The following is a 17,166-nucleotide window of genomic DNA, read 5'->3' as shown; positions in this document are numbered from 1 at the left end:
GAGACTGCGAGCCAGGCCTTCTCATCCAACAAAAGTGTCTGACCTCACAAATGCGCTTCTATAAGAATAGTCAAAACGTCTCATAAATACACTCCTAAACCTTGTGGAAAGCCTTCCAAGAATAGTTGAAGCTGTTATAGCTGCAAAGGGCGGGCCAACATCATGTTAAACCCTATGGATTAAGAATCGGATGTTAGTCAGGTTCATCTGAATGACGAGCAAATACTTTTAATAATATATGTGCACATACTCTTAGTAAAAATAAGAAAAGGTTTAATTGTAATAGGGAAAATGTTTTCGAGGATCATAATCTTTAGAAAGCCCTAATGATTAATCCATGTGCCAGCAGAAGCGGATTACAGACATGGACAAACACCGGACTGAACAACTACACAGCATTTAAAAAGTCTGGCCTGTGCAATTAGTTAATGAACAGAGGTCAGGATATAAATGCTCTCCACTTAGCAGAACAGTGATTCCCCATCATATCAGTGGTAAAGTACATCTTAATTAATTTGCATTTAAATCAAAAGCATTTCTCCAAGCAACATAATCAGATTTAATGAGATCTTTGTCTGTGAGCACTAAGAAGACCGATGAAACTCATAAGCCCTCACTAAGAACAAGGTCAGACTACACTTCCATTAAACAAAAAGTTAAAACAAAAGTCAACAAGGGCTAAGGGCACTATTTCTGGATAAAAGATTAATTCTTCACACTACAGAAATTAGACAGAGGGTATACAACTCTAAATGACGACTAAATAACGTCTCTGCAAAATGTTCAAATCATCCCTACTGTGTAGAACGACTTTATTTATTTACATGTCACATTGGTTTGCTTCAACAGGTTAGCTGGATGCTTCTTACTGTAACTCCCCTATTTACAGATTTGTGATGTTTTTCCCAATAAGAACGTACCAAAAGCTGCATCTGTACATATGTACACAAAGGAACTAAATGTTAAAAATCATGATACAAATCAGCTTACAATCAGATCAATTAAAAAAAAAAAAAAAAGAATGTTAGCACGTAGCTGTCCTAAACTGGTTAAGTGTGAACTGAGGTGACAAAGGTTTTTTATTTTTATTCTGGTTTTATAAAAATTATCATAATTACTAACAACATTACCTGCCTCCTTATCAATCACATGTTAGGGGACATTATAACTGTGTTTTATACATCAAATTAGTCCATCATGATGTGTGTGTGTGTGTGTGTGTGTGTGCTGTCCAGCAGGATAAATATGTTCAAACACACAAACACATTTACAGAAACACACAGACCTGGCTCACTGTCTATCTGTGTGAGAATGTCTTCTATGGAGTCCTCCTCTACACGTTGAGGTTCAGAATCGGGGGGTGTGTATCCACGGATTCGGCACCACTGCACCACTTCCCTGGTTTTAGGGGGGCTGAGGGCCTGCAGGCGTGGGTTCCGGTCCAAAATATCCTGAACCAGACGCTTTACTGCAACTGCCCTCTGAAGCTACACACACGGAAGAAAAAAGGTGAGGGTGAGCAAAGATTTCACATAATGCTGACCTGAAACATATTGAAGTGCAATGTCATGTCTCTAAAGCTTAAAAAAAGGGCAAGATCTTCTCTATCACTCTTTTAGGCGCGCACACACCTCTGCGGCTCTGCGCTTTCCTATGTTCCAGGAATAGTACTGCTCCAAAGAGGTAGCACAGAACGGGTGGGTATCTTCAGCTAAGAGCATACACACACACAGCGTTATTATGAATTTGCATTTAAAAAGGCGAAATAAAAAAATAATAATAATAAAAATAAAATAAAAAACACAACCTGTGCCCAAAGTGTCTCTGATTCTAAAGTGCAGAATTAAATAATTGAGTTTTTGAGTTTAAATATAAGCAAGACAGAGCAAGAGGGAGGAAAGTGACTCACTTTTCTCTGGGACAATCAAAGGAAATTTCTTTACTGCGGCTGTCAAAAGTTGCAACATAGTTTCAATATGTTCCGTACTAAGAGGAGGGGGGGGGGGGGGGGTTAGGGAGAGAGAGAGAGAGAGAGAGAGAGAGAAATGGAGGGAGCAAAGTGGTTATTAACAAGGCAATCGATTAAGAAATCCAATCAACATTTACTCCAACTGGAATGGGTTTCTGTAAATTGCCACTAGACCGAGAGAACTGCTCCAGGAATGAGGGTCATATGTTTCTGGGATTACACTGGAATAATGGTGATGTACCTGTGAGCAGATTTTTTCCCTAATGACCACCGAATGAGATCACACTACACAAAACGCTTTTACATTAGTTTAGTTTTGTAGATGAACGAGCTCTGAGAGGTGGAAAGGTTAGTAATTAACTTTAAACATTAATGTTAAAAATATGGATACAGAAGATTTTTTAGACCAAGTAAGAGTTTTTTTGTTTTTTTTTTCAAATCAAGCAAATTCAGGAACACCATGCATCATTAAACTGTTTCTGCTGGTTTCTGTATCCTTTATGTTTTAGGGGTTTATGGTATTTAAGTATAATGATGTTGAGGATTATCGTTATTTTTATTATAATTATTGATTTCATATATAAATAGTATAGTATAGTATGTATAGCATACTATTATTATACAGTAAATTAAAGAGAGCAGGAGGGTGGTCAACAGTGAGTGTAGTCATTAAAAATGAGCACAGCATGTCATAAAATACACCTTGACCATCAATGTGTAAACCCCCGACATGTGTCTTAATGCTCAGAACTTTGAGAACTGAAATACTCAATATATATATATGCAATAGTAAATAAATGCAATGGTATCTATGCACTCTCACTACACTGTTTCATGCTCATGATTAGCTTTGTGTGTGCAGAAGTCATTGCATCCTCAATTTAAGGGCAATGCTCTCAGATACTGTTCTCTGTGTTCAGGTCAGCCGACTCCTAGCTCTAAATACTGTTTTAAAATACTATGATGTTTTTGACTTGTGTTATAAAAAGGTGCAGTAGTAGCTCTTCTTAATACGTTTTCTCTTGATATATAGCCAACTTAAAACTAGGCAAGAAAACAACTTAATGGTTTAGTTGTGAAGGATTTGCTCGAGGGTCCAATGAACACACATTGCTTTGATCACAAAAGTACCACTGATTCCTCAGAAGAGTCGAAACAAATCAAATTTAGGCTTAAATGTGTCGAATTGTACAGTACCTTACTGCAAACACAGATCAGGTCCTCCACTTGCCAGTTCAGTGTCTGCCTCATTTCGCTGCTCAGACACTGAACAAATTAGGTTCAGGAAGTGGGGCAGATAGAGCTTTGGTTTTTTTCTTTTCTCCAAAGCTTTCTAATTTAGATTTTTCCCAAAGAGTGCATGAACCATGTGAAAGATTAAAATTTTCAGGGAAGACACTTCAATGTTGGTTATAACCATTACAAGGAAACCTCGGATTGCGAGTAACGTGGTTTTGCGAGATGAGTAAAGATTTTTTTAAATAAATTTTGACTTGAAAAATGAGCGAGTCTTGGTTTACGAGTACTGATTATCACGCATGTGCTTCTTGTTTTGACGCCTAGCGTCACGTAACCACAAATGAACCAACGTTTTCTCCCTATTGTGTTGCGTAATTGTGGGTAATCATCTCCCCTGCTGCCTCTCTCTCGCCTTTAGTGTGTGTGTTTGTGAACTGGCACGGTGTCAAATTACATGCGCGCACACACATTACGACAGGCCCAAACACACAGTTCCTGCGAGGATAAACGGAAACACTTATCTGTCAGGATTTATTTTTCATTAGAAGGTTAAAAATCCATTTTCTCCCTCAGCCCGACGTTGCGTGTGCGCGCATAATTTGACCCCTTGTCGGTTCACACTGTCCCGCTCTCTCTTGCCTTTAGTGTGTGTGTGTGTGTGTGTGTGTGTGTGTGTGTGTGAACCAGCACAGTGTCAAATTACGCACGCGCACATGCATAACGACTCAAACACACACAAAAAGCGCCTGCGCGCATAAACGCACTTATCTGTCGAGATTTATTAATGTTTTTTTTTTTTAAAGGTAAAGCGCAGGGCCTCCGAGTGACACAGTGGTAAAGTGCTCGCCCTAACATCCGGAGATCGCTGGTTCAATCCCCGGGTGATGCCGTTTCCTCTTACTGTCAGAGGTCTAGAGAGTGCTGATTGGCCGAGCTCTCTCAGAGGGGAGGGATGAGAGGTACTTTGTGCTTCCACATTATTTACGGCTCTACAGCCAATCAGGGGCGTCTGTAAGCTCGCGCACGCAGAAGGAGCGGCTAGCGCTTTCCTCCGAGTGTGTTACTCCGCCCCTAACAGTGCGTGAGCAAGCAGTTCGAAAAGATGCGGTCATCCGTGAAACTAATAATTTGAATTTTTATTATTTTATGGGAAAATTTAATTTGGTTTACGCTCGTAATCTAAGGTTTCACTGTATTCTTATTTTTGTGGGCATGTTAATGATTTTGCCTAATAAAGAAATTATGGATTCCTGCGGGTTTATGCATTTCATCTTATTTTTTGAACTTTTGACCAGTGTTGTAAATAATGCACTTAAGGGAGTCAGTGTGTTTCTTGATTTTGTGTGGGAGTGTGGGTTGTATTTTTCATGTCGTGGTAATCATGTGACTGTCCTTACTTAACAAGTTCATGTGTATTGACCTCTGTGCCTTGTTCCATTTTAACAGTAGCAGAGGTGGCTGTGGGCAGGGGGATAGGTAACGCAGGTAAAGGGGTAGATGTAGGTGTTACGGGTGTAGTGCAGGAGCTGGACAATCCAGGTTCTGTCTTAACTACACAAAAGGAAAAACAAAGTATGAAAAGTTCAAAGTTAAAAAGTATTAGTTGTCATATAGACTTGTATATGCAGACAAGGCACAATGTGATTGTACGTATGGTGTGTCTTACCTTGAGCTAAAGGTGCAGTGGTAGAAGGAGAAACTCCACTCTGAGCAGCTTTCGAACTAGACTGCACCACTGTATAACACATACACAGAATTATTACTGACAAAGTCCTAGTTATTCTTAATGATTTTGAGAAGCTTTCTAATGGATCTCTGCTTAAGAAAAAGATGACACATACAGTTTTATCTCTTTGCCCCCACACACAGTCTCACTACTCCATTATGCCCCATCACTATGGCAACTGAGAGGGCCATTACAGGAAACAGCTCATCTAACACTATGATGTTCATGTGCCCTTCCCACACACAGAGTCAGAGCTGGCTATCATGTTGCCTTTGGCCAGAGGAACAAATCAATCTGTACTGTAATTACAGCCTGTGATGGTTAGTAATAGAGCGGGAGAAAAGGAGAAAGAGAGCAGGCAATAAAATAGGTTCAATAGTGGTATTTAATGGAGAACAGGAACCAGAGCACTATGGAAAGTACACTAGTGTTTGCCTTGTGCATTTTCTGACCAAATACTGTTTTCTTTATAAAAAATTACTAAAGATGCCAAACCAAGCTTGTGAAGTTTGTAAAAGTAAAATGTATACACTTATTCACACAACACACACTCACACACCTCGCCTTGTGTTGTGGGCTTAAATCCTGCAAACCTGCACTAGTGGTTGGAGGTTGCAAGTGGGCTGAATTTGTAAGGTATGTAGGATGAATCTTTCTCAAAACTAAGAAAAAAAATTTGGATTTCCACTGCATTGTATATTTTAAAGTATAAACACAGAAAAAGAAAATTAAAAACTACAAAACCACAAAATTGATTTTAAATTAATAGAGTGATAATGAGAAGTTCAAGTAACGTTTCATGCATATTGAAATGATATGTCCATAAATATTTGGACACTTACAATATTATTTAGCTGTCTACCACAGTACAGTGATTAATAATATCTTAAGCCCTATTCGGACGGGACTAGTTTTACAGGTGGTCGTTAGAGAAATTTCTGTTTCACAGACGTACTTTGTGATTTTAACCCCGTCCGAATCTGCCAAAATTCCAGAGCAAATTACCTACTGTTTTTAAACAAACTCAGCGGTCCTCTGAGAAATCTAATCCGTCCGAAAGTGAATGTCTGTGATTGTCGAAAATGTTTTTTCCAAAACGCGCCAGTATTCAAGTTTGCGCACCAATTATGTCTTGGCCAACGCCCACACATAAAACACATGTTTTGTAGGACACTCCTACCTCTGTAATAAACACGGAGATGTTAGTCCCATCCGAATCCATACATGAAATGACATGTACATATCCATACTGTGTATATATATATATATATATATATATAAACCCCAAGGGTAGCCCAAAATTCTACTGTTCCTCCTGTTAGTTGTAGACCTGATTTGTTCTGTAAGCTTTAAAGTTTTTATGTCCCTTAAGTGCATCTATTCAAGTATATCACATGGTCGGTTAGAGCACCCACACTAAAGACAGCGAGAGGAAGATTGATTCACCTTTTCCCACAGGCATGAGGATGGTCTGGAGGCCTGTGGAGGCTCCACCAATGCTGAGCTGCTTAAGTTGGTTAGCTGGAATCGTCAGTACTGTCTGCTGTGAGCCTGACTGTAGCTTCAACATGCCTGTAAGATGGTAAAAACACACATGAGGGCGTTATTGAAAAGCTGCTTTTTATCAGTGCTCAAAGATGACTGTGTTTTATATTTAAACCTTAAGTTTATAATATGCAATTAGCACATTTCTGGTTGCCTTAATTTATTTAATCTTTAACTGGGCATTAAAAACTTTATTCACCTGTACATTAAATCAGATGATGCGAGGCTAAAAAACAGTCAGTCACCTGAAATCGCAGCTGCTGTCTTCCCACTAACTGTAGCTCCTCCCACTAGAGATGCAGCATTGACCAGTGATGGACTGGCACTCTTGGGGACGCTCACTACCGCTGTCCCTGCCCCCTTTGACAGGCTGATGAGTGGCATGTTGATGCTTTTAGACATTGTTACAACAGAGCCGGTGTTTTTTGCTACGTTGGCTGCAGCGCTAGCACTTTTAGCGGCACTGATTACTGCAGCTTGATTGGCTGCCATCAGTACAGAGTGCTGTGCAGCTGCTTTAGTACCTGAGGACGCAGGGGACACTCCGGCTCCCTCTGCTGACTGGAGGGTAAAACACGGACGAGAGAGTGAGACAGTAAGTGAGTAAATAGAAGCAATAGAGGATGCACATCTCTAAAAATAATGTGTCAAAAATAAACAACAAAAATGCAGTAACACTACAGTCTAGTGCTTCCTCTTTTGTAATTAAGTTCATGACCCTGTTTTTCACCTGCTGAGAACTTGTGGTCGCTGCAGGTGAACTTGAAGTAGTGGCTGTGATGATCCCTCCAGTCATCCTCAAAGTGGTACTGCCTGGTTTGGACAGGTGTGCAGCTGTCATCGTCTTCACCGATCCATCAGGCAGCTTTACCTGAGAGCCCTGGGAGCCGCCACCCACCTGGCCAATCAAAACACACGACATAACACCTCAGTCAGTTTTAATGGGGCTTCAATCGCTAATTTTATCCAGAATTGGCTATTTGTTTCAACATCAACATGGTTTCTGTGCACCTGAAAGTTTAATGACGGGTGATGTAAAAACTGCCTCAGAGTCAAAAGATTTCTTTAGTGTAATCTCTCTTACAAATTCAACAGATACTTTGTAGACTACACGGTGGCCATGCACCTCCGGGGTCTGAGTTCAATTCCCATCTCGGGTCTGTGTGCATCAAGTTTACATGTTTTCCCTGTGTCTGGTGAGTTTCCTCTGGGTACTCCAGTTTCCTCCCACAGTCCAAAGACATGCAGATTAAGTGAGTATGTGTACATGTGCGTGCCCTGCGATAGGTTGATACCCTGTCCAGGGTGTACCCCGCCTCGTGCCCTAAGCCTCCTGGTATCGGCTCTAGGCCACCAGCAACCCTGTATACAGGATAGAGCGGTATAGGCGACGATAAGTGAGTGAGTGAAATACTTTGTGATAGAGAAGTTAAAGATTTGTGCTTTGGCTGATGCTCTTTCAGTTATATAATCATACTGCATCCTCCTCAGAATATTTGGATAACAGCAGACACACACACACGTACTTTGTGTTTTTCCCAGTTTCGTTCTTCCAGAAACCATTTTACAATTTGCAAAAGAACTCAAACAAACTTAAAGGAAGACCATCATTTTAGACCTAAAAATTATAAGTTTCTATTGGACTGTTAACACAGTTTAAATAATAATGAACAGATTATGTACCAACTTATGCTGGGCAAGATGACCTTAAATCAACAAAACGACTAATTAAACATTTTACCTTGACTATGGATAAAGACCAATTTGCCCTCATAGCACACTGACAAGACTGGTACTGTAAATATGCTCGACTATTAAAGCTGGGTTATTTATTTATTAATTTTTTTTCTGGTAAAGGAATTCTCCTCTATGTTGCAGACTGGACGAGGTGAAGTCATGTGACTATACACCTGGCAGCATGTTTTTAAAGAGACAGTACATGAACACATGCAGAGGAAAACGTGTTAACAAACTGGGGGAAAAATATGACATGGGCAAGAGTTAAAGGAGAACAAACGTTCTAAATGTCAGTTTCAATTAACTTTCAACGTGTGCAATGTGAAATCTTACCCTATGAAGTCTAACAGAACAGAACGATCAGTCTACAAACTTGTAATTTTATATTCTACACCAATAAATGCCATAAATAATATAAAATAAATAAGTAGTGTATGGTTTTGATCTTTTGCATCCCAATCTGCATATCTGTAAAGATTTCAGTCAACATGAATGCAAAACCTGCTTATGTTCTAAATACCTTACATAAAGACCCATTATCTTCTAGTCCATTAGCTCTTAGCCTGCACTTCGCAGTGGGCAGACCTATGGCTACTGTTTGCTTTGCTTCCTTCCTGCTCGATAGATCAGCACTGAAGTAAATGGGTCTGCTGTCAAAATGATTAAATCACTGCTGGAGATGCTTGGCACGCCACAAAGCTGTTGATCATGTACATACATTTTTGTATTTCCATTTTGATCAGCATAATTTACACAACACCTGTATTGTTGAAAGCATACAGCAAACTGTCTCATATTGAGCAGCACTTGAGCAACGAGTAACACTTTCTCTCCGACACAGATCTGTTCGACACATTTCTACTTGCGTTTCATTTATTCATTCATTTACAATAAATAAATTTCACAGCCTTTGCAATACGCAGAGAAGTAATGATCACATTTGACCAGCCTTTACTTTCTCCCCCCCCGTTCCATGAACGTTTTTCTTCTTACCTATGCTTCTCTCTGACAGTAACTTTTAGATGTTTCTCTCACTTGTGAGACTACCATTCTAAAAATCAAGATTTTAGTGATTTATGAATAATAATAAAAAAAAGATCAGTTCAAGAAGAGTGTTTTTCCTGATTGATCAGCATTTCATGTTATATAAGGTAATAACTGAAGAATACTCTGGTACAAAAGCTGGATACAGAGAGGATTAGTGTGTGTGCGCAATTGTGTGTGTGCTAAATTAAAGCTCAGGCTCATCTTTTTCTTGCCTCCCCGCAAGCACATGCATTAACTTCAAATAAACAAATAATCAAAAAACACACACACACACACACACACACACACACACACACACACACACACACACCACTATGAGAGTGCACATTGCAAGCACAACGTAGGAAGAAAATCTGGAGAGGAAAAGAGGGGAACAGAAATTGAGATCAATAAGGGAATTTAACCAAAAAGTGTGTCAGTGAAATTAAGAAATCTGCAAACACTGAGCAGGAGTTGATACACTGCCACAGCCTGGTACCACCGCTTCACTATACGCTACAATACAAACAACATTATAAAGGTCCAGTATGAATAACCTGCTAAACAGACTTCTACAAAGAACACTTTCTGCCAATAACAATACTTACATATTATTGGAGGAACGTAGTGCTATTTCAATGCTCATAAAAATGTAATCTGAAAATTTCTATCACAACATGTGTGCTTTCTCCAATACAGAAAACACCATATGTTGTGACATCAAACCATTAAAATGAGAAAATTTGAAAAAACAGATCGCGCGCACACACAGGCACACACAAACGTCTACACACACCCTGCTGTGTAGCAGCATTTAAGACAAATATGTAATAATCATAAATCCAACTATTAAAAAATTAAGTTGGTAATTCGTTTATAAATGTAACCATTCCTGCTCTCTTGACTGATTTGCCTGGATTTGTTACTAGTGTGACTATTTATGTTTTTAACACTAATCTTTAATATTAAAGTTTTTGCACATTTATTTTCCAAACCTTTCTTCCACTTATACACAAACATTCTCCTCCATGCACCTGTACATTAAATATGATGCTTCAACAAGAAACAAATGGTTACATGAAAGCATTAGCTTCGGTCAGACAACACACCTCAACAATGTGGAAGGAACAAAGAGAAAAATTAGATCAGGAGAAAACATCAATAAACTCATCGGACCCACATGCGTGTTTGTGAGTGGTTCAGAAACTGCACATCATCACCTCGAAATGCCAGAGAGTCATAAGAAAAAAAAATGAAAAAGTGACCCATGAACAACAAACCATTTCTATATAGCAAGTATAGCAAGTGTATATAGCATTAACACTTCAACAAATGTTTAATGATTACACATGCTCACATATTAGGCCTTAACATGTTTCACTCAAGATATAACACTACAATTCAGCAATATCATATACAATACAGTACAAGATATAACAGTAAGATACAGCAAAATCAGTGCCACATTATACCCACTGAAAGGGTGAAGTAAATAACATTAAATAAGCAAGTCCCCGACTCACAAACATTCGAGTTGAGAACTTTCACAGATACGAACGGATCATGGAAGTAGCTGTCATGTACTGTACAAAAAATAGACACTGCAGTGCAGCAGATACCAATATTTCGAATTTTATACAATATTTTTTTTATTACTTTTTGCACATTGATTTTTTGTAAATGAATGTATAAAATGTCACAAAAGAAGACAACGTAAATAGATTACAATTAAAATTTAGGTTCGAACTAACTTCCAAAAAATCCAAACACCAATAATGAAACTGTCTATTAATATTTGACCTGATTCCTAACAATTTGCGTGTTTATTAACATGATGTTTCCCAAGTATGAAAAAGGAAAAAAAAGAAGAAAAAAAAAAAATCTCCAGTTCTTCTACAAGAATGACGTTTATGACACATACCTGAGCCAAGATGGCTGCCTTCTGTCCTGCTGTGACCCGAATGGCCTGCTGGGTAACCGAGGTGGGACTAGATGCGGCATGGCTCGCGGAACTGGCTGTGCCCTGTTTCCCAGAACCCCCTGGCTGACCAACCAGAAACGTGCCCTGGAAAGATCAATAACTAAAGGAGTCACTACAGTACAGACTGAAAGTTAATGTTATCTGTCAGCTGTATGGTTGTGTGTCAGACACACAAGGGTGGGTGGGTAATAAGTTTCTAAAATTGTAATATGTAATTTATGGGAAACAGTTAAAAACATCACATAAAAACAGACTGACAGTTAAAAATATAGAGACATGTAGAAGAAAATGGTCTTCATTCAAGGCTGTAGACATATGGGGTGTGAGGAAAAAATTCACATATGCATATCACCTAGCCAAAACCAAAAACATTTTTATGTAGACTGTAGATCAACGTTGGAGAGTAAAGTTTCATTAGAGGGTGGAAAAACATTAAGACATTTAATGACACTATAGCATTCCTAATAAATCAACCTGTGAGTGTAAATCATCTACGGTTATCCATTACTCTCAACTTTTAAACCAAGAACACAAAAGAAATGGAGAAGTCAGTCAGGTGAAAACACGCACAGTTCAGGTAATAACTGAAATGTCTACGTGCATGTTTTTGTGTGGTAGAGCTTCAATGTTCATCCATCACCAGGCGAGTTTGATGATGGTGAGACACTTAGTGTTTAAAACTTATCCACTAAATCAGACACATTTCATGCAGAAATTTTATTGCTGAGGAAAATGGGAAATAATATTTCTTTACAATATATTTGTTATATTTCACAAGATCATGCCTGATGTAAAAGGAATACAAATGTGACCACTAAAGGAGAAATGCTTTTCCCACACCGACCATTACAGAAGTCAGAAAAATTCTCCACACATAATAAATAATATGGTGTCATGCTTAACGCAAACCAGCAAGAACTGGTAAATCTGTGTGTAAGGCAGTGACAATAAGAGACAGGTCTGTGTATGATGCAAAACGTAGGAAAGAGTAAAGTGATGTACAAGTGGGCCAGGGGTAGCTCAGTGGTTAAGGCATTGGACTACGGTTCGGAAGATCCCAGGTTCAAACCCCACAACCACCAAGTTGCCACTGTTAGGCCCTTAACCCTCAACTGCTCAGATGTGTAATGAGATAAAAATGTAAGTCGCTCTGGATAAGAGCGTCTGCCAAATGCCTTAATGTAATGTAAGTGCAGACAGGATGCTTAATTGCATGGGTCACTGTGTTAAATAGTATATGAGGATTATGGTTATTGACTTTCGTTACAAAGTGCAACAGATTTTTTTTTTTAATCTACTACCCAAGTCTACAACTGAATTTTACAACAAATGTATTTTATGATGCTTTTATCACACAGTTTATTTACAATAGAAGAACAAACCATACTGAACATAAAAGTTATAAAGCAGTGTCACATTTATGTAGTATGCAGTTGCTTATAACCCCCCTTTTGAATCATTTACACAAAAAAAAACTTCATGAAACATGTTATGTTGTAAAAAAGTAAATTAATCGCTGCCTCGAAATACGTAAACATCATAAATACTTAAATAAAATTTAAGTGGTTTTCTGATAATCCTAGTAAAAATGTGTAGGTCACCTGTGGGGTCTGTTTCAGTATGTAAGAGGTACAGGACAGACTGGTGGGCAGGCTGCTGGATCCTGAGCTGCTCCCAGATGACTGAGCAGAACCGGAAGAACTCTGAGACTGGTGCCCTAGATAGAAAGAAAAACACAATGAGTGCCGTTTCTGGGGTTTCACTATAAGCTAGGAAGTGTTTACACTCTCTTCTTATGCTGTTTTTTTTTTTTAGGTACACAAGGAGAGGAAAATATGGCAAATATGCAAAACGGTGTCTTAACAGCTCAATTTTCACTTTACTGAAATTTTGAGGACATTTTATACTATTTCCCATTGAAAGAGAGTGAGGGTAGAATATACTCCCATCTTAAACATTTTTTTTGTTGATGGGCATTACGTTACCACCTGGTTTTAACCAAGCAAATAGGTTAGAAACTAGGGATGCACCGAAATTTCGGCCGCCGAAAATTTTCGGCCGAAATAGCATTATCGGTTTTGGCCGAAACGTAAGAAAGCGCCGAAAATAAAAGCCGAAATTGTCGCCACGCCTCTCCCATCCTCCCGTCTCGTTCGCGCTGTCATTGCGCATCAAACACGGAGTATGTCGGCGGTTTGGAAGCACTTCAAAGTTTCAGATGAGGACAGCAAAGTTGCAATATGCAACAATTTTTTAATACAAACAAAAAGAAAATATTTTAAACATGTTTTTTAAGGAAGCCATTTTCGGGTTTCGGTATCGGTTTTCGGCCAAGTGCATCCAAAAATTTCGGTTTCGTTTTCGGCCCAGAATTTTCATTTCGGTGCATCCCTATTAGAAACTTTTACTGTATAATTTCTGCCGTGATTAATATGTTATAATTATTAAACGTTATTTAAAGCAGTTGTATATCAGAAGACATATCCTGTGGGCGTGGCAAAGATGTTACTATGTTCTGAAGGGTCAAACTAATGTCCTGCATCAAAAAAAAAAGGAAAACAACAAAGGAGATTGCAGAGACTACTGAAACTGGGTTAAGAATGCATAATTAAAATCTGGAAAGATAAGTGGTGAACCTTCTTCAAGGTTGAAGAAACGTGATCGGAAAGATATTGAGAATGAGCGCGAAATCAAATCATCAAGTCATTCTACATGCAAAGCAGTTTCAGAGCTCACGCACTAGCAAAGCAATAGGAGGCGAGTTTGCTAATATGCTTCAAATGTGGGACATTGTGAAAATTTCTGTACGCACTGTGACCTGGGACAACATCTGGTGTCGGTTCTCAGTATCGGCATGTATGAAATGAAAGTATTTGAACTTGGTCCAATAAAAAGTGGTATTGTTGTATCCCAGGTAAAAATAGCCCACGTGTTACACAACGCAGATTCAATGCTACAGACCAATAATTGTTGTAACTATTAGAGAGAAAATTAGAGCGAGAAAAAACTAAGTGCGCGTGTGTGTGTGTTGAGTAAAAGTGCCCTGACCTGCACTATTTGAAGCTCTCAGGATGGCTCCCTGTGGGATGAGCAGGAGTTTGCCCTTGCCTGATGGGTTCTTGCTGTTTGTCGTCAGGTACAGCTTGGTGCCCGGAGGCAGGTTGGCCAAATTTGCCAAGTTGTTGACCGGCAACTGCAGCGTTGCCATTACTGAGGTGAATGCAAACAGCACAAAAAAAATTTAATTATTCATTTTCAGTACAAACTTATTCCTAGTCAGGATTACGGAAGACCCAAAGCCTATTTCAGGAGCATTGAGTACAAGGAATAAACTCTGAATGACAAAAATTCATCACAGGGTAACCATGCGCACATACTAAACATTCATCAATGCCTAGGGTTAGTTTAGAGTAGCCAATCCTCTTGCTGGCCTGTAAGCAGAATAATTTTTATTTTATTTTTTTTAAACCTAGAGAAAAGAAACCCTGTAAACCAGAGAGAGAATGCACATAAACTCTACATGGACACTTAAGGCATGGCTTGTCACCAGGAACCCTAGAGATACAAAGCAGCAATGCTACACACTGCAACCCTATTGCTGCATTATAGTAAGTTGAGAAGTGGTGAAAATAATAATGCCATGCTATAGCCACACTGTTTAAAACTTGTAAAAAGCAAATAGCAGAGATTTCAGGCCTTTAAACACCAACATTTATTCACTTAAACAAATACACCAATTTGCATGCACTTGTAAGATTCAAGTGTAATCTTATTTCCACCTAAAGTTACGCAGAGATATAAGCAATATTATGGTGCAATACTGCTTCTTCTAATCAACACCCCACTCTCTAATGCCACATTTTTCATTTCTTTAGTTCTCAGCTTTTTCCACATCTCTCTCACCCTCAGTCATTCTCTGTATCTCACATATCCACACCCTCTCTTCCCAAAATACTTACTTTCTCTTTACAACACACACTATGTGAATATAAAAAAACCTGCATGTTGACATCTCTCCTCTTTAAAACACAGGACTCAGCATGATTTATATCCTTTTACAATTAAAAAGAGAAGGACTTGGCTAGCAAAACAGATTTTAATAAATAAGAGTTCTCTATTTGTGGCTTCAATAAGTTTTATTTTTGCAATGATAAGTGCTGATAATGAGCTGGATGTTGTATTGTGCACCAGTGTCACCTTCGTTGATGTACTTTGTTTTAAGGAGACAAAAGGGTTTTGAACTCTGACCTCCACTCTTGCCACCACCTCCTGATCCTCCTGCTGATTTGGAAGCCGAGTGCACCTGCTGTACGGACACTCCACTGCCAGTACCTGTTCCGCTTCCGCTGACAATTGCCTTAGCCACGCCCTGAGCCACCACCTGCTTCTGTCCCATTACTTTGGAGACAGCAGGACTGGATTTAGCAACCAGGATTTGACCACTGCTGATGGCCACCTGCTTAACTGCAGACTGTAGCGCAGAGCCAACTGGAATCCCCACCATCTACAAACAGAGAAGAGAAAAAGAAAAAAGAAAGAGTAAAAAAAAATAAAAATAAAATAAAAAAACTGCAATAAAACTTAGAGACAAACTAGAAGAGTAACTAAGTGTTATACAGTACACATACACAGTAATACGAACTTATGGGGTAATTTATAAGCTCAGCTGAACAAACATGGGCAGGCTACTTTGGACTTTAACTTCTACTACATATTATAACTATAATTTCTAATTTTACAGGAAAAACGAATTAATCTCTCTACAAAATCAAGCAAGTTTTGCTAAAATAACATTTAATCAATCGACATCTAAAGAGATTATTTAGGAGGTCTGAAAGAATGAATATAACCAGATAACTAATTATATTTCATGACACTAACTCACTGAAATCATTAACAAAATGGTAAATGATCACCTTGGTAGGCGTGGCTCCACCTCCTGAACCCACCCCGCTTTTTTGTGGTGACACAGCGATCATGTGACCTCCTTTCACAGTCACATACTGCTGCTGCTGAGCCGGTGCTGTGGTTCCAGCCTGCTGTTGTGCAGACGTAGTCGTCACCTCTCCTGGCTCCTGCTTAATGATCACCTACAACAGGATGAACAACCTCAGTGTGATGTGATTACAGTCAAAACTGTTCATAAAAAATAAAATAAACTTTATAACACTTAAAGCAACAAATGTTTATCCATATTTTTAATAAAAAATTGACAATGTCCAGTATTTAATAAAACAAAATGTGTAATATCAAGCATGATTAGGAATAGACAATTAACTGAAAATCTCAAAAATGTCTTTAATAATAATAACAATAATCACGTTAACAAGACAACAAAAATTTGTTTTAAAAAAGTTTTTTTATATTATGTTAATTTTTTCCCCACTGTGCATGTTCAAGTACACTACCCCATGTATAATCCCTCTGCTCTGTCCAGTCTGCAACATGGGGGAGAAAAAAATATCTCAGCTTAAATGCCTGAGCATATTTTACAGTACAACCCTTGTCAGTGAATGAGTGGTTCAATGAAATGTTCAATTGTTCATGCTACCGTGTTAAGGTCATATCTACAGCACTAAGCGATGATTATTTATCTACAGAGATTAGACAAATAAACTGAAACACTAGAAAATTTAGTGTTGGAGGTTTCATGGCCAAATTTGACCAGCCTGGTGGCGAATCTTCATTGATTGCACATTCTATCAGTAAGAGCAAAGTGTGAAGGTTTAATTAGCAGAGTAATAGCATAGTTTTGGTGGAGGAAGTGGTCTGAAAGGGATGTCTGGGTGCTAACCCGGATTGTATGCAAAAAAAAATAAAACCACAGCTGCCCATCTTACTGCAGAATTAAATGTGCACCTTGTACCACCCAGACTGCTGCATTTCGAGAGTGATGAATGGGGGAGGATCAGTGATGGTTTGGGCTGCAATATCATGGCATTT

General features: G+C 38.7%; 1 protein-coding gene across 2 annotated transcripts in view; it reads right to left on the bottom strand.

Moving 5' to 3' along the window:
- Nucleotides 1-17,166, bottom strand: part of yeats2 (YEATS domain containing 2) — a 48,619-nt gene that overhangs the window by 8,148 nt on the left and 23,305 nt on the right. For both annotated transcript variants that reach the window (XM_053486417.1, XM_053486416.1), the window contains exons 14-26: nt 16,140-16,313; nt 15,472-15,727; nt 14,272-14,433; nt 12,825-12,940; nt 11,164-11,307; nt 7,210-7,377; nt 6,725-7,040; nt 6,381-6,506; nt 4,875-4,943; nt 4,606-4,759; nt 1,910-1,986; nt 1,632-1,711; nt 1,286-1,487 (exon numbers count right to left, since the gene is read on the bottom strand). In XM_053486417.1, coding sequence (XP_053342392.1) covers nt 1,286-1,487; nt 1,632-1,711; nt 1,910-1,986; nt 4,606-4,759; nt 4,875-4,943; nt 6,381-6,506; nt 6,725-7,040; nt 7,210-7,377; nt 11,164-11,307; nt 12,825-12,940; nt 14,272-14,433; nt 15,472-15,727; nt 16,140-16,313 — 2,044 coding nt within the window. The remainder of the gene's footprint in view (nt 1-1,285; nt 1,488-1,631; nt 1,712-1,909; nt 1,987-4,605; nt 4,760-4,874; nt 4,944-6,380; nt 6,507-6,724; nt 7,041-7,209; nt 7,378-11,163; nt 11,308-12,824; nt 12,941-14,271; nt 14,434-15,471; nt 15,728-16,139; nt 16,314-17,166) is intronic.

Source organism: Clarias gariepinus, chromosome 25 (genome assembly GCF_024256425.1).
Source record: "Clarias gariepinus isolate MV-2021 ecotype Netherlands chromosome 25, CGAR_prim_01v2, whole genome shotgun sequence".
Classification (NCBI taxonomy): Eukaryota; Metazoa; Chordata; class Actinopteri; order Siluriformes; family Clariidae; genus Clarias; species Clarias gariepinus.
This window is presented reverse-complemented; position numbering and strand designations above follow the sequence as displayed.